Raw genomic sequence first — 24,863 nt, 5'->3', positions numbered from 1 at the left:
AAATTTTATGAATGTCTGAAAAAAAAAAAAGGCAAACATGAACAAATGAGCCTCGGGTAGACATGTCTCACAGAGATAGGAAGGCATTGATATTACTGTCTAATGCACAAGGGGGAACTCAATGGAAATACCACACTTACAGAATCAGACCCTTTCAAGGAAAATAAATGTAAAGTAGAGCAGCCATAGAAGAGGAGGGGAGGAGTGAAGGCTTCTTTCACCTAGCAAAATATTGAAAGAGGTGACTGCAATCTACAAGTAGATGTTGAGCAAATACCAGCAACACTGTTCAAATATAGGTGACAGGATTGACAGGATGGAACAAATAACCAGGGAGGTTCAGCAATGACTTTCCAATCTAGAAAAAGAATTGAAAATCTTTTGAGTCAGTTTATGAACTGGGGTAAACAATATGGCCTCTGAAAACTAGAAGGGATTGGCCCTGGTAGCTCAAGAGACTCCTTTCAGTTGGCTGTTCTGTGCAAATACTCTGCAGCAATGTTAGGAGAATTGTTAGGGGAAGCAGTAGCACAGGATTATGTTGGTTCTAAAACAAAAAATGTTATTTTTTTTAAGAGCAGTTCATCACAACCTCCTTTTTAGCTCCTTCCTACATATTCCCACTTTTTCCTTTATGGTTCTCTGCTGATAATTCACTATTTCTACTGTCTCCTCTGCAAGATATCCTTGCTGCCTGTTTGCCATGTCACTGCTCCCTGTGACACACAGCCTGGCTGCTGTGTGCCATTCTCCTATGCTCATGTGACATTATTCCTGCTGGAGGTGCCAAATCTAACCCAAATAGACCTGATGGCTTCCAGATTTGTGAGCACCTTCTCTTCCTCTCCCCTTTTCAGTGAGCAGCCTGTTCTTCATCTGTTTTCGCAAATGTTTACTGTCACACCTAAAAAAGCACTGCTGGTCTGTAGCAGTCACTAATGCTGGTTTTGGAGTGCCTCAAGTTGCTTTGGGAGTATTCCTGGACATATTTTATGGCCTGTTGTCACCTAGGCAGGTGCTATATTTTGGCTGTTAGTGAGGGAGCATATGCTGTGGCACCAGTGGAACTTTCCGAGGATCTGGAAGAATCTCTTGATGAGAAGTTACAGTGAAACCATACATGCTCCATCTATACCTGGTGCATTAAATGTACCTGGGACCATTCTCTGGCACTTATGCCAGCTGCTACAGAGTGTAATGAAGCCCAGCAATTAACATTTTCTATTCTTCCAAACAAAATGGCCACATGCCCATAGGCAGTGGCTCTGGGACTGGTCTGTTCTAGCTCCCAAACTGTGCCTGGAAATAGTTCTGGACAGCAATAGCCAATCTCAGCCAAAGATGTGCCAAGGATCATTTCAACATTTTACCACAGTAGTTGCAGTCCAGAGCTCAGGTTCATTTGCTGATATTATTCAGCCTGCTACTGGCTAGAACTACTGAATACATCTGTGGAGGCTAAGCCTGGTTTTTGATGCACATTCATACCTACAAGATGACTACAAAGATGTTGCAAGGCATGGGAAGCTCTCTGTACCTAAGTGTCCTAGATTCTTCAGGTGAATGGGGTACTTCTTTAATCCATACTTGTGGCTGATCCTGTCCTTGCTGCCACAGAACAACGGTGCTTATCCTCCTCAGACTATTGCTGAGAGGCTGCCCTGCCTTTGGGTTAGTGAGTGCTGTCTTTTGGTGCAGTAACCCACTCTTGCAATATTATGAATGATGTGTTCAATATTTTTTTGCAAAGTGATCCTCATTCTATCAAAATAATAGTAGGTATGTCTTCTAATTTGCCCTCTCTCAGCATAAATACTGTGGAGGCATAATATACTTAAGACTGTTGCTGTTCAACAATGAGTAGCAGCTGAAAAGAGCCTTCTGTTTTGAAAAGGGTTTTTATTCAGGGCTTGCAAACGCTCACGGCCCCTTAGAGCACAGTATCAGTATGCAGCGTGAAGGCTTGGGAACACCTTGTTCTGGAGGACTGAAGCCATGTCTCTGGATAACTCTGCCCTCTGTTCAAGCATATTTTCTTCTTTCCATCCCAGTTCAGTGCCTGTACCTGTCAAAAGACATTTTGGTTGCTAGGTTTGCTTATGAGCTTCAATTCCATTAGGTTTAGATCCTAAAACATGAGCAAGCACACGAGCCAGGCTGAGTCTCTAGAAAAAGGACTTACATGGGACATGTGTAAGCATGTTTTTTTCTGAACATTTAGATGCTTTTCTCACAGCTCCTAAATGTGGGACCTGGTATAAATATTTGACAAATATATCTGTTCCTTCTGAATCCTTCCTTCATATAAAAAACACTTGATATCTTGCTGCTTACTCTGTTGAGGGTAAAATGCTTATCAAGTACTCTTAGTATCTATTCTAGTACATGTGGCATTATTCTTTGTCATTGATATTACATTTCAATCACTTTTCAGCTAATCTATCATCAAGTAACAAATAGCTATGGAGATTATGCCTCTTTTTATCTACCTGGGGCCACCTTTGGCTAGAAACTTGCTCCCCACAATGATACTTGTGCTAAATTTTTTGCTTAGGAAAAGAAAGTGGATTGCTTGAGGTTATTTTTCTCTCCCTTCTCTTGTATAACCACAACAAAAAACTCACTTTAAGCACTTCGTTTCAGTAAGGGAAAACCAACAGAGAGAGAAAACCAAAAATCCCCGATTGTTTGTGTTTGTTTTATATCAGCTTGTATCCCCTGGTACAAGTCAGAATTAAATCTAGTGCATCTAAGAACTTGTTCTTTCATTCCTGTACCAGTACACTCTATGCAGTAACATATTTTACAGTAGTCTGACATGTACTTAACCAACTGAGCAGCACTAGCATCCTCTTCCACTACCAGCTCTCGTTGTTAAACCACTTGCCCAGAAGTCTGTCCTGCCACTTAAGATACATCTTTTCACCACTTTCCCTTGCTGTGTCCATCCCACAAAGTATGTGTTCTCTTCCCTCTTTCTTTATATAAAGACTTCCTAATTAAGTTTCACCATGGATGACCTGTGAAGTAGCTCTGCAGGGACACTGGACATACTTTACCAAGAGGCAAATCTTCTGGTGTCATCTCTTAGGAAGGAATATGATGTTTCATCACTAAATTACTGGAACTAACTTCCTGTGTCGTTGTAGTGCTTAGTGTAATTATTACAGATATTCTCCTGTAAACTAGCTTCCAATAAAAACATGGCATTGACATGAGGATGTGATGTTATTTGCTACTTAATAGATAAGGCATAGGAAAAGTATCTCATTGGATCTCTATGTTCAGGTAGGCAACTGAGATAAAGAAAGACTGTTGGAAAATGTTGTGGTTTCCAGGCTCCTGCCTTTTATGGCTCACAGTCTGAGTGTCTTCTCTGAGGTCCCACAAAAAATCATCCAGGTCTTCTGAATCCCACTCTAGCCATCTACCCTCTCTGGCCATCTCCTCGCTCTAGCCACAGGAGGATCCTTCCTTACACAGAAAGAGTAAACCCTGGCCTTGGATGAAAACCAAACTGGCCCAATAACCAAAATTATATGAGTACACATCTTCAGAAAGAAGAAGAGATGAAGGGTGTTTGTTTCTGCTTTTGCATCTAGCAACTGCTCTGTTTGTGGTTCAGCTGAGCAGGAAGCTCTAGGAGGAGCAGGCCCACATGCTGGTTGGCTCTTGCTTGAGTCATTCCATTTTGGTAATGCTTTATACCACAAAAAGTAATTTCTTATCTCTTCATGAGAACCCTGTGACAGAAGATTGCATTTCACAGAAGGCGGGGAATGAAATTTAAACACTGCCAAAATGTATAGAGTTTTGGACCTCATGTCATTGTAGCTTCTGGGGGAAGGGGATAGCTCTGTGGGGGAAGGGGATAGCTCATTGAGAGATGCAATCAGAGAGTGGAAGGGCATTGGGTGGGAAGATGAATTGTATTCAGTAAAAAACTCTGACTTAGACTGAAGCTACTAGGTTTCTGCTGGAAAAATTGTAGGAGATTAGGTGCAGACTGATAATGAAATTTATCTTCCTACCTTATAGGCTGAGCTCTTCCAGTGAGAGGAAGTAGGAGGTGGCTTGGGAAGGCAAGGGGAGAGATGGATGACATGAGCCTACACTACAAACCACTTCTATTTACCCACAGCCTACTTCATTACAAAGAAGCTGTGCTGGCCAGCAGGGAGAGTAGTTGCAAAGTTTCAAGACAGGTTCCCTGGCCTGTACTGAGGCAAGATGTGAAGCCACTGAGTTACTATCAGGATTACTCTATTCTTAGCATCCCAGCATGTGTTCAGCCCCCACATACCGCTATCTAAATATAGTCCCTACTGAAGGACAGATGCTGCCAAGTTGCATCTGACCCTCTCCTCTCTTGCATTCTGTTCCTGAAAGCTAGGCTGAATTCCCCAAGACACGTCAACAGTCAGCATGTCCTTTTGTCTGCCTAGGGCTGTACAAGGAAACCTGTACTGTACTGTTAAAGCCTCAACTCAACCCTGGCCTTCCTGGCCTCTCCTAGCACTGACCTTCCTTTCAACACCTTTACACATTTTCTTATTCCTTTCCTCTTTAACTGTTGCCTTACTCTTTTCCTTTTTTTTTTTCAGTCTCAGCTGCCTCTGTCCTTTCCCTTCTGTCTGATTGAACATGATCAATGGGAGGAAGCAGGCAAAGTAATGAAAGAAAATGTGTGTGTATGTGCATGTACATAGGTACTGCAAACACCCAAACCTCTCTGACAAGAGTTCTTTGTTGCTACAGATCTCCTGCTGAGAGGGCAGGGAGATGGACAATTTTTTGACTAAATGTGTTCCAGTTTTTCACACTGATTTGTATTTCCAGTAGCACAAATCCATAAGACTCTGAAATTGGGATTTCTTAAACCTACCTGAAATCTAAACAGGACATACCTTGATGTGAGTATGCCATGGGAGAGTGTGTCTACTGAGGCATGGAGTGGAAAGTTTAACAGACAGTTACAAGAGGCTCACAGAATTTGTGGGGCTCCTCACACAAAAGAAGAGGTCAATTCTTGCCAGTATGTGCTAGAAGGTCAGACAGTGTAATCTCCCAGGGTCAGGTCTGGGGCCAACCCTGGCCACTTGTCAAAGTCTGTCAGTGGTGCTTCTCATTTGCACAAGAAAGCTCTTCAGGTATGTGTTACAGAAAGCAGAGAGGTCTTCTCTTTGAAACACCACTTTTTCCAACTTTTCCCACCTCTTCATAAAAGCTGTTGGGTGACACCTTCCAAGCTTTCTGCAGCTTAAGCAGAAACTTCCTGTTAGTGACACTTCATGTGGCTCACTGGATGCCCAGGAGAGGGCATCTTTTGGACATGGGCAGCAAGTGGCTGATCCTGAGGGCAGCCTGACCTTCAGGATGGGCAGGGAGCCTGGCTTTTGAACTGAGCAGCCACCCTGGCCTGGGACCTCAAAGACTCAGTGCTGCTCTCGCTGTACTCAAGATGTGCAGGTTATGGGTTGTCTCTACAGCACAGAGCTGGCAGTCATAAAAACTGGCAGGCTTGTGTTGGTCTCTTTCCAGAGGCTCTGCAGCCTACAGCACACTGCACCCTGCTGTCGTGGCTGTGGATTAAGTCCTGTCCTGCCCTTCTTTCTCTGCACAATTCTCTTCTGTGTTTAACCCCTTTGCCTTCCTCCCTGGCAAATGCAGTGGGGTAGGGGTTTGGCATAAAATGAAGCTGTGGATAGTTCATTTCCCTCTGATCCCAGGAAGCAAATTCATAAACTTCCAAGGAGGGTTTATAAATCTGTGGAAGACTGAGCCAGACACATGCTATTTTCAGACTCTATAGGTCTCTTCCTGCACTGGAAGAGACCTGGTCCTGTTTTCCCAGAAAGGAATGGAGACATGGAAAAGTCCCCATGGACTGTAGAGCACTGAAATACCAATAGTTGCTTTAGTGAATGTGCTTTCTGTCGTCCGGTAAAATTTGAGCACAGACCCAGCATCTTCACTAACTATGAGAAAAATGCATTGCCTCATGATTATCAGCCCATATGGCCTGCTTGAATCCCACCAGTCTTCTCTGGTATAAAGGTACCTGAAACAGCATCAGGCAGTGTTGAGAGCACCGCCTGATCCTTCCTGCCTGGGAACCCCAAACAGTTGCCTGCGAAGACTTGCAGTACTGAGGGACTAGAGAATTGCAGGAAGTTTACTGTTGCTGTTCTGGCTGGTCACCAGCCTACATCCTTGGTTCCAGTGAGCAGGGAGGAATACCATGGCACGTGAGGAATGTACTGAGCAGCTGCTGACAGCCTTTAACCCCCAGTCCCCTTGCTTCACAACTGGGAGAGATACTCAGCAAGTATGTTCCCATCCAGTGCTAAGCACCAAGTACTTGGCTATGGAGCAGCAGTTGGCCTTTTGGGGAATACTGGGAAACCCTCCTTTTAACCTCTTTTCAACTTCCTAGCTCTTTTCATTAGCTGCTGTGTCAGTAGGCAGCACTGGAGAATGTGTCTTCTTTACCTTCTCAGTTAACAGCTGCATCTGGAGGAAGTATGAGGAAGCAGCATTTATACTGTAACAGTGGTTCTTCAGCAGTAGTTCATTACAGACCTACACATGTTCATTCCAAGCTTATATTAACAAGGAGGGAGATAAAGGACTAGAATGACAGAGGCTGATGGATGTGGCAGCTGGGATGAGCCAGTCCCTATTTTAAGCATGCAGGCAAGATTTGGGGTCAAGTTGGAAAGGGTACAGAGTGATAAAGTACCAGTAAACACAAAAACAACTTGAAGCATAGCTCTCCTCTTTCCATCTTCTTCCCCAACACCTCTCAGTCCTGCTGACAGGCTGACCTGGGAGGAGTGTTGTTCTTGTCTGCTCAACACAGGCCAGCAGGGTCAAGCCCAAGGCACGCACACAACCCATGGGTGCAGGGGGCCTGGGCCACAAAGACCAGCCAATCAAGGCATGGTACTTCCTTAGGACTCCATCTCTCTCCTCTCCTCTCCTGCTCCTCTGCTGCTCCTGCAAGAACAGTGATAGGGCAGCAATCCTCTCACATTCACTTCTCTTTCCTGAAGCTGCCATGGGAGTGTGGGCAAAGTAGCTTTATAGATGAGTCTGATGGCTTAAGCAGCAAGGCTGTGAGATATGGGCAAAGGTGCCCTGTTGAATATTACTTCTCTGCAGGAATCTGACAAGTCTGTTCACTGCACCCTTTGTTAAATAGCTCTGCACTGATTTGTCTTTCACTTAACTGCAAGATCTGAAGAAATATTGTAGAAGAATCTACAAATAGAGTGTAATATTAACTTGTTCCTGACTTGCTCTGACCCAGTGATTTTACCTAGCTATTCTTTTATGTGAAAAATGAGTACAATATGGGTGGCGATCTGTCTTACAAGACTATCCCCATTGCTTGCCTTTGTGGGAGAGGTCTGTGGTTTTTGGCTGAGTGGGAATTTGGTTTGCTTTCTTGCTTGCCTTAGCAGAAAGGCTAGGCTGAGTTGGAAAGAAGTTTAACTGATGGATGATGGAATGAAAGGGAGAGTAAACACTTGGTGCAAGATGGCCATGAGAGGCCAGATCTAGGAGCTCGCCTGGAACCAGTGACTCTGCCTCCCTTCTAAGATAAAGCAATGCATATCTTGCACAACTCCTGTTAAGGCTAAAGGTTTATTCCAAGTTTACACTTGTGTAACAGGACACCATATAGCCTGATGCAGATGTCCAGAAATACACTGACTAAAGCCATTGGAGCAGGAATGCTTAACACCAGAATATGCCTCGGAACCACCACCCCTCCCCAGTGTCAGCTTCCCTGAGGATGGTACTTGCAGAGGCTCTGCATGAGTCAGGGATCATTCCAAGGAAGTACAGTAGAGGCACACAGAAGGACACATGGACATGTGCAGGCATAGTCTGTTCCCTTTCTGAAACACAGACTCCCTAACCAACTTAGGAGACAGGGAACAAGAGGAGAAGAGCATGTAGATATTCTTGAGTCTTTCATCTGCAGTAAAGAACTTGAACGGGGTTGGTGATCAGGTCAGGCCTATGCTCAGCAGAGTGATTCTTGGAATTAACAGAGACCAAAAGGCATAGCCAGGGCTCATCCAAGAGGATTAGAGCTCCACTCTGTCAGCACAGTAGTCTTAGGCCTTATTTTATTCTGTGAGGAATGGAGCAATAGAAGGGCCAGCAACTGAACTAAATAGCTGTTGTTCTTCCCTTCATCCTTATCCTCTCTCCTGCTTTTTCAGATTCGAAAGAGAAGCAAAGCGTGCCGTGGAGGCCTGTGGGAAAATGATGTTCTAGTATCTATCAATGGGAAGTCATGTGCTGGCCTGTCCCATGCTAATGCCATGCAGATCATCGATTCCTCCAACGGCATGCTCAACATCCGTGTGAAAAGGTAACCTGCTCCCAAGTGCCAGTGCTGTGACAGTGCAGGCAGTAGGGTGCTTTCGTCCAGTACAGCAACTGTCCACATCCAGCAGAAGCAAGGCAGGCAGGAAGCCTTTGTTTCCACCAAAGTGTACTAGGAGGACTTACCCATGTCCTAACCTGGCTAACATGTCAATATCTCAATGTTTTGCCCTGTCTTACAGTGGACTGTTGTAGTCCAACAGTCTGTATACTGACTCCCACAAAGATGAGAGGTGTGTGGCTAAACCCCTTTTTTATGACAAGAAATATCTGTGCCAGTCTCTAGTTCAGGGCAATACTGGAGATCAGGCTGAAATTTATGGACAAAAAATAGTCCCAGTAATGTTCCTCATCCTCCCTGTCCTAAGTTAACCCAGTGCGTCAGTGCATGCTGGATGTGGCCCAAGCTATAAATGAATAATCCTATAAAGGTGAAGGCAGCAAAGCTGTGTGAGGTCCTAGCTAGCCCACACTACTGCCTAAACAGAAGTCACCCTCAGAAAATCAGGCCCTGGAGAAGGGGGCTGGGAGATGTGTTCTTCCACAGTTCTGAAAAGACAGAGAGAGCACTGTGAGCATTGGGAAGGGACAGCCACGCTGGTTGCTGTCATCTGTAAAGCAGGAGCAGAGGTGGGCAGTGCTCAGAGAAGGAAAGCCTGAGTATGTAGGATCTTCCCCTTGGTTTCAGAGAAAGTGCCTTCTGATGTGCTCACTCTATACACTAACTGTAAGTAATTGGGATGGGTAAGTTCTGTACAAGGTGTCCAGAATAGCTCCTGGTCTATTACCAAGGCCTTATCTCACACCATTGGAGCCTATCTGCAGCAAACAGATGCCTGGGCAAATTTTATTCGGTCAAGATCAGCACACTTTGAATGAACCAAGTGACAAAGGCAGGCTTCTTGCATCCCTCTGGATGGAGCCAACACTGGAGGGTTTGGAAATAATGAAATCAGTTGGCTTCATTTGGAGTAGTAGAGAAATCATCAAATGTTGCTTTCTTGATCACATGTCTATTCCTACTTCATCTTTACATTCCTACTTCATCTTTACATTCCCAGAGAAAACACCAATCATTCCTGTTCAGAAAGGAGAGGTAGCTGGATGACTCTGGAGTATGTATATTTCAGAAAAAGAGGAAGGGAGAAACACTGACCTGACAGTACAGAACAAGAGAAACTGGCTTACAAGCAGTTATGCTTCTCAGTTAACCTGATCAAGTGTTTCAAGAAGAGGAAGAACTGTTCTGTTTTGTTTATGGAATGTTGAGGTTGCTCCTCAGTGAGATTTCATAATGGCAAATAGTATTAAAAAATAAACTGCTAGAGAAATTCTCCCACCCTTAGCTTCCACAAAAGTTTGCATTTGACATAAATAAAATTTTTTCACAGTTTAGAATTGGGATCCAAGTCATGAGTTGCACAGCTTTACAGAGGCAATGCTGTCTGCCTGGCTTCATGGTATGCATGTTCAGAAGGCAAATACTTAGGACTCCTTTATAGATCTTATAAGCCCTGGTGAGTCTGACAAGAGAAGGAACAAGTTCCCAGCTCTGTCTGTGTGGGCTGGAGTCAAACTGCCATGGAAGTCCAGAGTCACTCTTGAGGAGAATGAAGATAGAATGGGCTCTTTTTCTGTCAGCACAGCCAATTCTCCTTCCCTCTGGAAGCCAGCAGTAGGGTTGACTGCCCCAGTCTGCCTGGCATCTATTCCAGTCATCCTTCCAGATGTCTTAGAGGCTTGAAATTGCTATGTCTAAGCCAAAGGCAAATGCCACCATGGATTGGGCTGGCCAGCATGACTGCATATGATTGTCAAAACGCAGGTACTGATAGTTAGCTTGTGATGCAGTCCCACAGTGATCAGGCTAAATATTAGAGTGGTCTCCTACCACCAGATAACATAGTCCTATCCCCCAAACCCACTTGGGCCTTCATATCCTATTTGCTATTTACTCCCATGTAGAGGTCAGAGCAAACAAATAGCACAGACTTCTTGGGAGCCCAGTCTGAACTAAAGCAGTTTGGGGGTGCCAGGATCTGCAGATCTAACACAGTCTCAGCTGCAGGAGCAGCTGTAGTGCAGTGTGATAGCTGAGCACCAGCCGTTCTCTGCTGACAAGCCGCAGGCTGAAGGGTAGGTCTCACTGTCCTGGGGAATGTTTGCTATGCAGGAATTCATCTCTCCAGGAGAAATGCCTGGGGAGCTGATTAGGCTTGGTAGATTTAGGGCATTCTGATTTTTGAATGTTTAACACCTGGTTTCCATAGAGCTGTGAAGCAGAAAATCAGAATGAGAGCACATAGCTGATGTCAGGGATAAGTCTGTCCTTGGCATCCACACTTCAGGTATCTGTACCACCTGAAAAACACCTGTAACACTGTGCCAGTCCATAGCCCTCTCTCATGCCAGGGTTTCCTTCCAGTTTAGCTACACAAACAAAACCTCACTCACCACTTTTCCTTCTCCCCACAGGATAGTTGGTGGGGACCAGACTGGCCCGTGGCTCCAGCGTTCCCCTTCTCCAGGGCAGCGAGTGCTCTCTCCACCATCCGTGCCCAGCCCCTCAGCACAGTTACTCAGCTCTGAACCAGCAGGAGCCCCCGTCACCGCACAGCCCTCACAGCCATGGAGGTCACAGAGGCACCTGGAGAGCCTCACGTCCCCACCGGACAGCGAGGCCTACTATGGTGAGACAGACAGCGACGCTGACAATGTGGCGCAGGAGAAGCACCGCCGGGCTCGCAAGAAGAGCCCGCGCTCCCCACCTGACAGCACCACCGGCAGGGCGGATGCACCTCAGGACGAGGTGTCCCTGTCTGAACAGAGTGGCTACGAGAGCATGCCGGAGGCTGCTGCGCAGGGGGGAGCAGAGCTTGCCAGCTCCAGCGGGGTGGCCAAGAGGGAGATTGTCTGCCTGCCTGGCAGTCGCACAGACACTCCATTCTCAGACAGCGAGGGCCAGTTGCGGCCACCATCAACAGAGGGTCGGGAGCCTTCTCCAGAGGCAATGCTCCTGCCCCATGCCACCAAGGCTATCCGAGCGGAACGCCATCTCATCCCCATGGTGGGGCCAGTGGAACATCCGATTGATGAAGACCTAACCACCACTTATACAGAGAAAGCCAAGCAGGCCAGTAAGTCCTCTAAACTGCCATTCACCCATGCCTTTTCCTTGTGCTGGATTCTCCTTCCAAAAGACTGATTCCTGCAAATGCCAGGTGGGTTAGCTCCTCTAACTTACAAAGGAGCACCAGTCAAATCAGACCTGCAGAGACCAGAGCTTCCTGCTGCAGCTTTGGCCCTGGGGTCTACCTCACCCAAGGCATCCTAAGAAAAAGATAAGATAAAGGGTCTGGGGTCAGGGGTCTGGGAGTCACTCACAGAGGCTGCAGCCATTCAACCAGATGTGCTCTAGTACCTCTGTGTGCTGGGAAAAGGATGGATGTAATTGGTTTCTTCAACACTTTGGGCTAAGAAGACTCAGGTGACATGATGGTGTCAGGAAAGAACTTGGAGGTTAAATTTCCCTGGCTTTCCAGAGATCTTATGTCAGCTGAGTTTGCTTCTTAGCTACCTGTTAAGCACAAAACACTCATTTCAAGAGGCTCCCAAAGAGCTGTTCAATTCAGCTCTCCATGGACACAGAGGCATGCAGTATTACACAATTAAGGATGATGAGAGATAATTTGTATATAGCATAGCTGCAAAAGAGTCTTGTCAGAAACGGACTTTTTTCTCTCACCCTGTCCAGCTCAGGGAGGGACTCTTCTACATCAACTTTCCCTGCAGGCACTCACTTCAGCAAGGATGCCATGTCTGACTGGCAGCAGCTGGTGGGTTCAGGTAGAATTTATAATTTTTTAGGTGTTGGCAGTGGAGGGTTGCCAGCAAGGACAGGCAGGAGACGGTAAATTAGCTCTTGAAACAGTTCCTTGTAGGGCCATCTCTGATAGTCAAGACATTTCCATGTGGAATAAAGTACTGAAAAAGGTAGTGTAGTATACAGGTGATGGACCTGAAGTGACCTTAATTGTGAATATCTTTCCTGGTTTCTGCTACACATGGAGTATTTCAAGCACAAACATGAGGGCAGAACAAAGTTTTATCTGATTTCACAGTTGTGATCTATCTAGTAATATTAAAAACAAGGTAATCATAAACTTATTTTCATATATGTACCTCAGTGTAGTATAACTGACTAGTTTGCATTTCTGGAAATAAAGCAGGTTTTAAGAAAGTGACTTTTTAAAAGTGACAGAATGGAAAACAGGGACACAGAAAAGTTACTAGAAACAAAACATGTGGATTCAAACTTCTGATCCTCTGCTTCAAATGCTAGACATTTTACCCACGACAGAAAATTCTGCAAGGCAATTATTAAAACTCTCTTTTCTCTTATCCTTGGGCTAAATATTCTCTTATCTGTTCTGCCTAAGGAGTCCTATAGAGGTAACTTGCAAACCTAGGTGTTTCCTTCATACAGGGCACTGTCCTACTGCTCTTCCCAGTGTTACGAGGGGAGGCTCAGTTGGGTCTCTTATGTCTTGCTCTGCTGGGCAGTGCACCTAACCTGATGTCTTGGTCTACTTCTTCCTAGTCTTTAGCTCTCATTTTCCTTAGGACAGGAAAGAAATCAGCAATTTCAGCCTCCCTAAAGATGAAGTTATTTTTTTCCCCCTTTGAATAATGTACAAGCATGAGATGAATGTTGAGAAAGGCATGTTCAGCTGCTCCCTGCCACCCGATAGTCCTAGCAGTAGAAGAGCAATTGCTTTACATCAAGACTTATTTCCATGGACGGCATCAGTACAGAGGGATCCCAGAAAAGCTATGTATTTAATTCAGAGCATTTCTGATGGCAAGATAATATCCCATGGCAGGAGATGATGCAACAATATTGCCAGCTGGAATTAGGGCTCCCAAAAGTACTGCAGACTGAGGTAATATTTTATTCTCCTATCACTCCTTCACTGCTCACCCTCTTTTTGTTTTATGTTTGGCCAGGTGTGTCCTTCTGTAGGAGTTACTCTGCCAGGGATGGTAACTCACAGAGTGTTTTCTTGTGTTAGGAATCTTATCATTAAATGAGAAGGCAAAATTCTACATCCTGATCATGCTGGAGCACAGCAGCCATTAAAACACAAGTCCAGTTCAGCAGCCAGTGACAGTGAGGGAAGGAAGCAAGTAAGAAAGAGGGATGGAAGGTGTTCATTACGTGGTGAACAGAGCTAAAGAACACCGATACCTGGAATAAACATGGGTATAAACACAGCTGGAGGATGGGGGACTGCTGAGCTGCACTGGCTCCATGGGAGGCTGCTTGGACTGGCATGGGAGGAGATGGTAGAGCATCTCTTGCCAGAAAGGTGTAGCCTTGGTGAGGATGTCTGGCTAGCATTGCTCCAGCTCCTACAGCTGCTCTAGGCTCCCATGGAGACAGCAGCATTTGAAGCTCTGTTCCTCTGCCTTTCCTTAGCAATATCCATAGCACAGTAGCCTACACTGGGACATAGACACTCCTGGGTTTCGCTAAACAGGAATGCAAAATAATGGTTTAGAAGTCAGGCAGGGTTTTAAAACCTGACTTAGCTCCAGGAAGTGACTTGGACTATCAGTTTTGAGAGCCTAAGTATTAATATATAAGCAGGAGACATTTAAAAGCCAGTGTGAATACCTGAACAGATGGCTGCCTTTTGAAGCATTATTTAAATATATTCCCAGTGCATCTGCTAATACACCCTCCTTGCCTTGCCACAGCCTTCTTCAGCTCCCACCACTGCACTGTAAGAATGTGAAAAACTGCTTTTTGTTTTGTTGGGACTATTCCCCAGATGGTTCCTTATCCTTTCTTCCTGGAATATACTACTTTGTCATGTCTGCTCTGATGCTTACTTCAGTTTTGGGGGTATTTCTCTTGTCCTTTATTTTAATTCTTTCTAACTTTTCACGATCATTTTTAAGCTCCAGAGACTGATTCCCTTTCCCACTTGTCCCTCCACCTCAAGCAAACGGAATTGCAGGTACATTATTTCTAGATGAGTATTTAGAAACATCAGACCTCTATATGAATAACTAACATCCCAGAAAAAGAACAGCGATACATATTAATTCTTTTGCACACCACCAAGAGTAGCAACTGACATTCTTCACTTCTCTGTTGCCCTGCAAGGATCTCAGTAACACTGCTACTGCTACCAGCTCTTGGGTTTCCTGTAGCTTTGTTCTTTACCTCCTATCTCTAGAACTTTTGTAGACTTCTGTCCTCACAGTGTGTGCTCCAGAGCTCTGAGCTTTCCAGATCATAGGCAAGTGGACTCAGCTCCCCTGTCTCCCCTTTCCTGTATGACTTTCCTTTGTTTCTGATGGTGTTAGAAAATCTGATCTGTGCTGACTATGTATTGTCCTCAAGATCATCAATGAAATGAGGAAGTGCTTTCCGTATTCCCTCACCATCTTTCCTAGTTGTACCAGGATGGGCAATCACTCTTTATGTTCTGGTTGTTACTGAGGCATTTTCTCTTCATTTTCATCTGATGAACATTTTTCCAGTACATGTATTTTTTTGCAGTAACTCCACTAACACCTGGGAAGTACAGCTGCTTTCCCTGCTTTCCTTAGAGGATATAAATCACGTGGTAATTGCTGGAGGTGATGCTGTTGTTTGAGACCTGCTTTGCATCACAGTAACATGGGAGCAAATGGAGCTCCCTTATTTACATTAAGCAAAGCTTTGACTCCAGGAGCAGAACACAGTGTGATGGCAAGTACCAACAGCTCAAGATCAAGATGGCAGCAGCTGACGATGCCACCATGATGTCCTGCATGTCATCAGCTGCTGAGCTGTGCTTTTTCTTCCCCAGCAAAGACACAAGGCCTTAAAGCTCCTTAGAGAGCCAACAGCCCCTGCAGTGAGGTTTGGGCCTCTCTCCTTCCAAAGTTCTTGCTCTATTTGCACATTTGTATTGACTAATTTTTCTTAGCCTATGCGATAAGCATGTATATCATCCCAGATCTCCACAGGACACATGACTTGGATGTGCCTGCTTAAAACCCTCTCAGAGCATTACTGGTGCAGACTCCTGGGGCACTGTGGGGAGCCACACATCACCCAAATGCAGGGGAACTTGCCCTACAAGTAAAAAACTTCAGTCTGCATCACTACCCAGTGGCTTCTATGCACCCTGGTGTTTTGCTCAGTGGGGTAAGAGAGCAGCCAGCAAACTGGGACTCTGCTATATTTTAAATGAACTACTGAACAGTCATGTTTGTGAACAGCTGGTATTTTGCCTAATCTGTAGAAATATAAGTATGAATTTGTTTCCTTCCCACTAAAAATGTACATTTCTCTTTTTTGAGAGGTGATTAATCCCTGGGGAAACTGGGGATCTTTAGGCCCTTGGTTTGACATCCCTGTAAAGGGCCAAGCTAAGTCCCTTCCTCAGATGATTTATGTGCAACTTACATAGTGCAGAAGAAAAGGAAGAGACAGAAAGACAGAAAATACAAATTTAAAAATCTACATTAGTTTCAGGAGGTTAGCAGAAAGCAAGAGCTTGTGGCAGGGAGAATCAGACTATAGTTGTCACAAGTAATTGCAGGTGATGTTTTTTGGTTTCCCATAGGTTCTGCAGTGTCCTTCTCTTCTCACCCCACCTTCAGAGGCTTGGGATCCATCTTTAGCCAGGGTTGCTTCTTCTCAGCCACTTGTGCTCTCTGAGGTGCACTGTATTTTCACCCCCATCCTAAATCATCGCACAGGACAAAAGGCTCAGCCTTTCTCACAACTGGAAATAGGATAGACATACCAGGACAGCAGTCTATTCCTAACTTGCTATCACACTATGTCAGTGAAAGAAGTGTTTCAAAATATCTTAATTTAAACTTATCTGCTGAACTATTTTTAGTTCCTAGGATTCAAGAACCTCTCCATGTATGGTAGAGGAAGGGAGGGAAAACTGGGTGGGGAAATTTCCTCCTCTGCTTTATATGGGCCTGGCTGCCTGTGCAGAGTCATCAAAGTTACTACATTCCATATCAGAAAAGGAAATCCTTCTTGTTCAAAGCGGATGTACAGCAGCATCACTTGAAAAGACAGGATGCTTATAAATAAGTGGTCTGTTCATCAGCAGGTCATAGAGATTACCTCTTCTAAGAGTGACTGCAGTCACGTTTCTCCGCAGAGAGGGTGAGTGCAGCAAGCCATCTCTCAGCCCGTTACAACTGGTATAGGCCACAGGGGCTGTGAACAAGATGAAGTATCTGAATGGCAGTTTGAAGTTATTGCACCACATTTTCTATTTGGCTTTCAGCTTTGACAGTTGTAACTCTAATGATCACAGTTATGTGACTGTTAGACTAACTTACTGGTTTTGTCATTCACTGCAGTCTGGGAGACCAGTAGGTTTAGGATAATAGCCTACTACTACTACTACATCCTACATGCCTTAAAGTAAAATAGAAAAGCATTCTGCTTAGACCAGGAGATTAAAATTAATTGCCTGAACTATTGATCTTACAGAAGTGTGTTCCTAGCAATGTGAAGCCATGCTGAATCACCCTTGGCCCTTGCCACTCAATGAGCAGCCAGCCATTCGGAAAACAAGGACAACAGCTTCCATGGTTGAATCACAGATGGAGAGACTGATCTCATTTCAGCACACATGAAACTGGAAATTGCTTCCGCTTGGGAAATCAGTTCCCATACACTGCAGTAGCAGTCTAGTTGTATGTGTTTGTTTAAGAAACCCCACTTAATAACTCATTCATCTTTGAATTCTCTGCCACTTGGAAGGCGTTTATTAAAGACTACAGAGAGATAAACACCAGGAATCTAGAGCCCTCTTTCTCTACCTTTAGGCATGAGTACAACATTTGATCTTATTCCTTCAGTTTATGTCCTTCTATGGAAAGCAGAGGTAATATTTTCAGGCTGATATATTAACAGGGCAGAAGCCAGATTATAAACTGCTGTTGTCTCTCTTGGCTAGCATGGATGAATTTTTCATTCTTTCTTGAGTCATCTCATAATTGTCACAAGTAATTTGCCATCTTCCTCAGGTATTCTTACTGGAGACCTCCAGAATCATTGCCTCAGGCATCACTCTTGTCCAGCATTTCAATGAGGATGTTGTGGGTTACAGCACTGGAAGTAAAGCTGATAGAGCTCTGCTCTGCTCTACCTTTGCACCTCACTGCAAACCTGCTGCCCCAGAGCCTGACAAAGACACAAATTTAGCTGAATATGTGCTAGATCAAGATAAATCTTTCTGCAGATAATATTCTCTGGAGGGGAAAGATCTTTAGCATTTGAAGATGTATAGAGGAAAACTATGCAATCCCTGAAATGAAAAGGTGTATACTCTCATTTGTCCTAGTATTTCTACTATATGAGATATCATTTGAAGCACCTTTTTTTAAACTATCAGTTACTCAGACATTACTTCTATGTTATTATTGTCAGCACAGGGACTCTGACTCTGGGTCACAGTTCTCAGACATGATCAGAGGTCATTCATCATCCTGCTGCTTGTGAAGCAGTATCAGAGTTTGCTTCCAAGCTGACACTTCCATGGTCCTTGCAGAGCCCCAGTTAGTGATTTTTCAGACTGTGTTGTCTCATATGTTAAGTTAACATAGCCTGGCCTTGCACATGCACTTCTACTCTGACTTGGGATGTGTAAGGCTGATGGGGAACAATGGCATTAAATCAAAATTTTGCCAATAGCTCAGATCATAAAGGTGATTAGAGCAATTAGCACACTGAAACAGCTATACACACAACCCCACAGACTATCTTAACCAAGCTGGTAGTTTTAGATTCCAGGGTTTTGACATATTAGTTGAAAGAATTTGTAATGTAAACAGACAACAGGAATCCCTTTCCCCATCCAGTTGTTTCCATCAGTTCTGAAAGTGATATGGGACAAGGTTGCTGACAAGGTAGGGACAAGTCTTCTCAGGGACAACACTGAAATGTTTTTGAGACAAAGTGATAGTGATGTATGAGGGAGAGGCATAAAAGGGTGAGGCATAAAAGGACTTTGACAAGGAGTGATTAAACAACAGCCATTACTCAAGAGAAGTGAGAGAAAATTATAGCTAGGAAGGAGAAAGCTGTCAGCCTGGCTAATACTTGTTCTTCAGTTTCACTTAAACCCATCATAGGAAGGGACATCAGTTTGTTGGGAAATATGTAAAGCTTTACTGTCTTCAGTATCTACTTACATTAACTAAGAATCTTACTCTTTGCAGAAAGAAACAGGAGCAGAAACGGGCGCGAGTAGATTCAGAAAATCTTGATACACTGACTATACTGAAAGGACAAGGCTGAGTCAGCTTCTCTGTAGAGATCAAATGTAAGGAATTAATGAAACTTGTATCAGAATGGTCCTCAGTCCTTGCCAACTACCTTGGAATAATGAGAAGGGTCTCAGGGAAAAAGACCAAGAATATACTCTTCTAGCACACATAGGCTCTGACAATAAGAAAAAAAAAATCATTTTGTTTCAGTTAGGTGCATGAAGTAGTTTTTTCATGCATGTTTGCAGAAAACAAAATGAAAAGTAAAATCAACATGGACTAATAAAAAGTAGAAAGAGTCTTTGACCTGCTCAGTAAGATAAGACTTCACGGCTGAAGGAATAATGTGAACACAGCATATACTGGCTTCTATAAGATACTTGATACAGTTCCACATGACTTTTCCAATGAGAGAAATATGGATGAGATAGGACTACCGTAAGGTGACCACACAATTGGCTAAGAATAGAACAGAAAACATAACTATTAATGGTTCATGATGTCAGATGAGCTAACTGGCTAAGTTGGTGGTAGTGTTTCACTGGCCTTCTGAATCTAAGAGGACTACCTCTATATTTTCACCCTCAGAGCTTTAAACACTAAGGTCAATCAAAGGTCCTCTCCACCTCAATGTTATATGACTGGCAAGGAGACAGATGATAAAAAAATCCCAACCCTCTTCTCTTCTGTCAGTGGATCTTACCCTCTGGCTGCATCTAGACGGAACAAGCCCAAAACTGCTGTTATTCAGATCTGGAACCTAGCTGAGACACCTTGCAGCTTTTCTCTGGTGTTTCTTCCCAGAGAAACCCAGGTGTGTGGGGGACACAGGGGAGGGAGGGGGGGTACCTGGATTGAGGAGCTCAAAAGTGTTCCCAGGTACACCACTACTGTCTTCCTATCTGCTTTTTTCAGATGCTAATTCCTGCTAGTGAAGCTTTGTAAATGTGGCTTGTTTCTCTTGGGTGTTTTACCTAGAAAGTAGTTACAGGAAATAGCAATAATACCATTTTCAATGGGTGTCATGAGGATTCAGTGGAGATTGCTATGTATTAATTGGCAGATGACATAACACATGGAATATATACAGTTGTCTCATGAAAGGCTAGAATTTTTAATGTAGCAGGAGCTTGAATAGTTGCAGAAAATGACTAAAATCAACTGGTTAATGAGACTATATGGCAAGTGGATTAATCAAGTCCACATAGTGAGATGGTGAGCAGATACTTGTCTGTATTACTGGAGTAGATGTTAGATAGACTGAAAGACAAAGACACAATCAATCAGTGGTATCCTGCTGTCAGACATCAAGCAATTTTGTAAGCAGCAGACTTAGCAGATCCTGGCATCCTTTTAATTTATGTTTTGTATTTGATAACTCATTCTCTCATGTCTAGTAAATGCAAATCTGTCTGATGTCTGTCTCTCACATTCAAAATGAGAAAGCATTTGTGTGTGTGTGTGTGTGTGTATGTGTGTTCTCCAGTTTTTGATGCCTAATTAAGACTGCACTCAGGCTTCTCACTTCCTATGCTGGGGTCTCTCTCCTCTGCTGAGCCTCCTATTTCCATGTAAACTTTGGAGCATTGTATCTTTGTGACTTCAGACTCTTAAAAGTAGCAAATGGACTCAAAAGCTATTAGCATGAAATGGGTAAGATCAAAAGGCATGCAGCATTGACTGCATAAACCTTTCATAGGAAATTGGGTTAAAACTGCAAAAGAAAGATTCACTAGTGCATTCAACAGGTGCTGTCCTGGCAAAAGAAAGTTCTCCTTTGGGAGAAGGCTATGTAGGGAATATCCAGGGCCCAGGTGTGAGCTGTCAGCACAGAAGAACTGGCCATGTGTGCTACCTTTTGCACTTTTGCACTTACTTTTCCATCCAGCTCAGAAGGAAGGGCAAACTGTCACCCAGCTGAGAGATTTTTTTTGAATGACCAAGCTATTCAAGTCTCCAGCAGGATACCATGAGACTAAGATATTGCAGCCATGCACGGTGATGTCTCTACAGCCTCTCTGCCTAACAGAGCTCTCCAATAGCAGTATGGCTAAGAATGGTCAAAAATCTACAGAATTACTGAGCATGTTTTTTCCCCTGGGCTGTTAACTTACCTTCAGAAAAGCCTGCTTCTTTCTGTTTTTCCAAAACCAGGAGATTGCAGTGGGGCAGTGTCTCACCAGCACACTTAAAATCACTAGCCATTTAAAAGAAGAAACACTGGTTTGATAAATATTATAACTATTTAACCTCAGATACATGATAAAGTGTTGCAGACTTGAGTAGGACTGTAGCATTTGTCTGTAGCATCCTAAATTGGAGCTGAAGCCATATCTATGTTTTATATTATGCACAGGTTATGTGATGGAAGTGTGCAAATATCCAAGAATGGCAAATATTTCCTATCTCAAGAGTTTTACCTTTACTTTGAAGTAAAAGAATATCTACTCCTCTGCTTAACTGTTTGCAATTTAAACACTGATCAAAGCTTTAAAGGTTGAAACTTTCAACAGGGAAATATTAAGAAGGTCAATATAACCTATCCAAATCTTATTTTGAAAGAACTTCAGGTATGTAAAGTATGAGATGTCTGTAGCCTCTAATGGCTTACTGAGATATTTGCAACCTTAGCCATGGAAAAATGACTTTGTCTAGCATAAATAGCTGGAAGAACAAAATTTGAGGTGACCCCATCTGAAAAAAGCAGTTGACAAGTAGCATTTCATCACAGAGGAACAAGCTCTTTATCTCTAGAAGTAGCAGAGTACCTTATTTTCTATAGTAATGGCTTTTCTAGAATTTGATCTTGGTAATAAAATTTACCATTGTTTGTTTCCTAGAGAATATGAACAGTATCTGACCTCATGTAAGCCTGCTTGTTCAGTAGCTTACCTGGGCATTAAAATGCTTTATTTTAGTAAGGCCTGATCTTGAAAAGATTTATACTTTTTACACTTCTCTTTACTGTAATTAGTAACAAAAATAATTTCACTTCAGTGAAACTTAGTTAAGAGGAAAACTTCCATAGGCTTTGCTTAATAGCAATTTTTCCTTTTTGTGGATTCTTTCCAACAGAATTCAGTGTGTACATGAAATAAGTTCTTTAGAAATTAATAAAATGTTTTCTATAGAAATTATTCATCACACCAACAGAATTTATGAGAGTTTCATAACCCTTCCTTTTACTCTTTAATCAATTCCATTTGAATGTTCTTACAAGAGACAGAGCTGTATTTTCATTCCAATGCTATGTATCAATATTACAAGGTTTCCCAAAAGAGACATATATATACATATATCCCTATATGTGTAAATATTCATCAAAGAAGAGACTGAACCACTTTCATTGCTCTTGCTCTAAGAGCCTCTGTATGACACATGACAGGTCTCTGTACAGCAGTGTTGCCTTGTGGGAGTTGTCTTCTTGGTGTGCAGTGATGGCTGCTGGATTTCAGCATGTATGGTCAGACCTTCATTTTTCCACACTCTCTAATGTTGGAGATTGTCTGCCAAGGTTACAGAATTGCTAAGGCTGGGGCTGCTGGGAGGGAGACTCATGGGAAGGTGTCCCTTGGCCACAGCTCTGGGATTGTCTCACAGGAGCTATTGCTTGAGTACAGAAAGGATTGGTAAGACAGGACCTAGACAAAGTGTCAAGAGATGCTGAGCAGGCCACAGCTGCAGAGATTTGCAGACTTTCCAGCACTATCTATTCCCTTCCTTCCCATCCACCACAGTCCTCACTATCAGCATCTCATCTTTCAACACCTCTTAGTCTCCTGTGCTGGAGCTCTGAATGGTGCTGCCAAAACACCACTCCCTGGTTTCCAAACTCTCCATCACCCTCCCTGGGCACAACCACACTTTCAAGGTAACAGCCTCTGGTGTTTTAATTCAGCTAAACTTCACTGCAGGCATCCAGAATCCTAATGCTCCTCTGTTAAATGTTCTTCAGTTGTGTACACAATGGAGATCTGAATCATGGACTGGTTCTCCTCAGACATGGAAAATTGATATACACAGGAAAGCCTCTGCTCTCTCTTTTCTTTCTCTTTACCTGGAGCTGAGTGCTCTCTGGGAGTTTCAGGCAAGGAAAGTTATTTTCCTCCTGCACAGATTTCTTCTGCCTCTCCATGTTGGACATGCACACTGTGTTAGTTTTATCTCTCTGAAGGGCTCTTTGGCGCAGAAATGCTGGCCATTGAGGCATTGGTAACACTAACTTGAAGCTTGCACCCTTCTAACCTGAAGCTTGCACCATAGAAGCTGTGACAATATAGAGTATATTTTCTTATTTTAAAATAAAAAATAGGAGTTTCTCCTTACAGAGAGTACAGGGAGGGGGAAAGAATAAGTTTAAGTGCCAGGTGACAATGTCCATCACACTGCTCAGTGATGAAGCTATGAAGACAAAAATAGACAAAGTGACCTCATGGATTTCAGCAGCAAAGCCTATGAGACAAAAGAGAGGCTTTAAAAGGCTTGTGGACTGATAGCAAAGAGCCTGGAGATCTCAGAGTTTTGGTTCTGCTCCAGAAGAGCTTTGCTTTGCTCGTCTCTCATTGCCTCTCTTTCTGTTTATGGGGAGTTGTGAATTAAACGGGCTTTGTGACATGCCCAGTTCTCCAGGTCTGGACTCTACTTTCTCAAGCTTGGATCAGCCTTATGCAGGTACTTTTCTTTTTTCTTTTTTTTCTTTTTTCTTTTTTCTTTTTTCTTTTTTCTTTTTTTTCTCTTCTCTTCTCTTCTCTTCTCTTCTCTTCTCTTCTCTTCTCTTCTCTTCTCTTCTCTTCTCTTCTCTTCTCTTCTTCCTTCTTTCCTTTCTTCTCCTTTTTTTAGTCTACTCTCCTTACCCCATTCTTTTGCCTATTCTAATTTCATTCTTGCTCTTTACCTTCTACAAGTCATCTTAGGAAGATTTCTCTTCCTGTTTTTTTCTTAAACTGTTGTGGAAGATTGTGGCTTAAATTACCATTTTTCTGTTGGGATGACTGGTGTAATTAGTTGTGTGCCTTAGCCTTTGATGAGGAGAAAGGCAGGAAGAAGAAAAGAGGGAGGTGAGAAGCAGGTCCCAGAGGGCCCTATTTGCCAGCTCCTTCAGAGCACAGGACAGTGCTTTCTAGGGAAGTTGCACATGAATCCTAATGCTGAGCTAGGACTACAAGCTGGTGGAGTTAAAGCCAAGACCATCTTCTGTTACATTTTCTCTGACAGTATTTTCTAGCCCAGACTTTAGAGTTGGCACTTCTATGGTAGTCTGCTGTCAGAAAGGGCTGTGCAGACATTACTTTGAATGGTGTTGCTCCCTATCTGTTAGCTCCTGATGCTAGAAATCCTCCTGTGAGTCACTCAGGCCAGAGTTTACATATTCTGCACTTGACTAAAATTCTGTGGTGCTGCTCTTTCTCCTTGTAAATTTAGAAGCAAAATACCAACAGGTGGGTGTAGCTTGTAGTAAGGTTGTTTGTAGCAACTTCCCTTATTTTCTCCATTGTCAAAATCCCTAGAGACACAGGCATGCAGATTTGTAAATGAAATGGGCAGACCTTCAGGGACTGTAGTTTGTTTCTACCATGGAGAGCAGGTCTTCGAGGGCAAGTCTGTGACTGTCCTGAAGAACACTAAATCTACACAAAAACCTGGACACTACTTCAGTCTTGGTTCAGCAAGGTGGAGTTATTCTGTAAGGAAAGTTTTGCAAAGAGCCTTCACTTTGCAAATGCAAGTACAAATAATGAGCCATTTCAGCATTGCTTTTCCTGTTTCTAGTTCTGGATGCAAAGGAGAGGAATGGACTGTGCATCCACATGAAGTGATCTCAAACCACAGAATTCCCCTTGCTGAAATCCCAAAGCAGCAGCATGTGCTATGGAATGGCTGCAAACTTTGAGAGCCTCCTGGAAGGATCACTGCTTTGCAAATCAACACTTTATTTTCAGCATGGGGTGGGAAAGGGAAGCTCTTTCTGCTGTGGTTACACTGATGTAATATGGAATGATGACACTTGCCACAATTGTGGAGACTAGAAAGGTTTTGGGAGACTGCAGTCCTCAGGAAAACTAGTAGATTTCTTAACTAAGTTCCCTGTCCCTCACTGCAGGTGACTTTGTGACATTAACAGGTGCACATTGAATGAATGCTTTGTGGTAAAATGATCA

The 24,863-nt window shown here is 43.5% G+C and overlaps 1 protein-coding gene and 1 long non-coding RNA gene across 3 annotated transcripts in view; one reads left to right on the top strand and one right to left on the bottom strand.

The window, feature by feature from the left end:
• SYNPO2L (synaptopodin 2 like) overlaps positions 1–24,863 on the top strand; it is a 33,823-nt gene that overhangs the window by 5,138 nt on the left and 3,822 nt on the right. Inside the window, exons 2-3 of the mRNA XM_053984204.1 lie at positions 8,238–8,389; positions 10,879–11,540. Of these exons, the coding sequence (XP_053840179.1) occupies positions 8,238–8,389; positions 10,879–11,540 (814 nt within the window). The remainder of the gene's footprint in view (positions 1–8,237; positions 8,390–10,878; positions 11,541–24,863) is intronic.
• Positions 1,934–24,863, bottom strand: part of LOC128810986 (uncharacterized) — a 59,274-nt gene continuing 36,344 nt past the window's right edge. For both annotated transcript variants that reach the window (XR_008438191.1, XR_008438192.1), the window contains one exon: positions 1,934–2,065. This is a non-coding gene — a long non-coding RNA (uncharacterized LOC128810986). The remainder of the gene's footprint in view (positions 2,066–24,863) is intronic.

This window comes from Vidua macroura, chromosome 8 (genome assembly GCF_024509145.1).
Source record: "Vidua macroura isolate BioBank_ID:100142 chromosome 8, ASM2450914v1, whole genome shotgun sequence".
NCBI classification, from domain to species: domain Eukaryota; kingdom Metazoa; phylum Chordata; class Aves; order Passeriformes; family Viduidae; genus Vidua; species Vidua macroura.
This window is presented reverse-complemented; position numbering and strand designations above follow the sequence as displayed.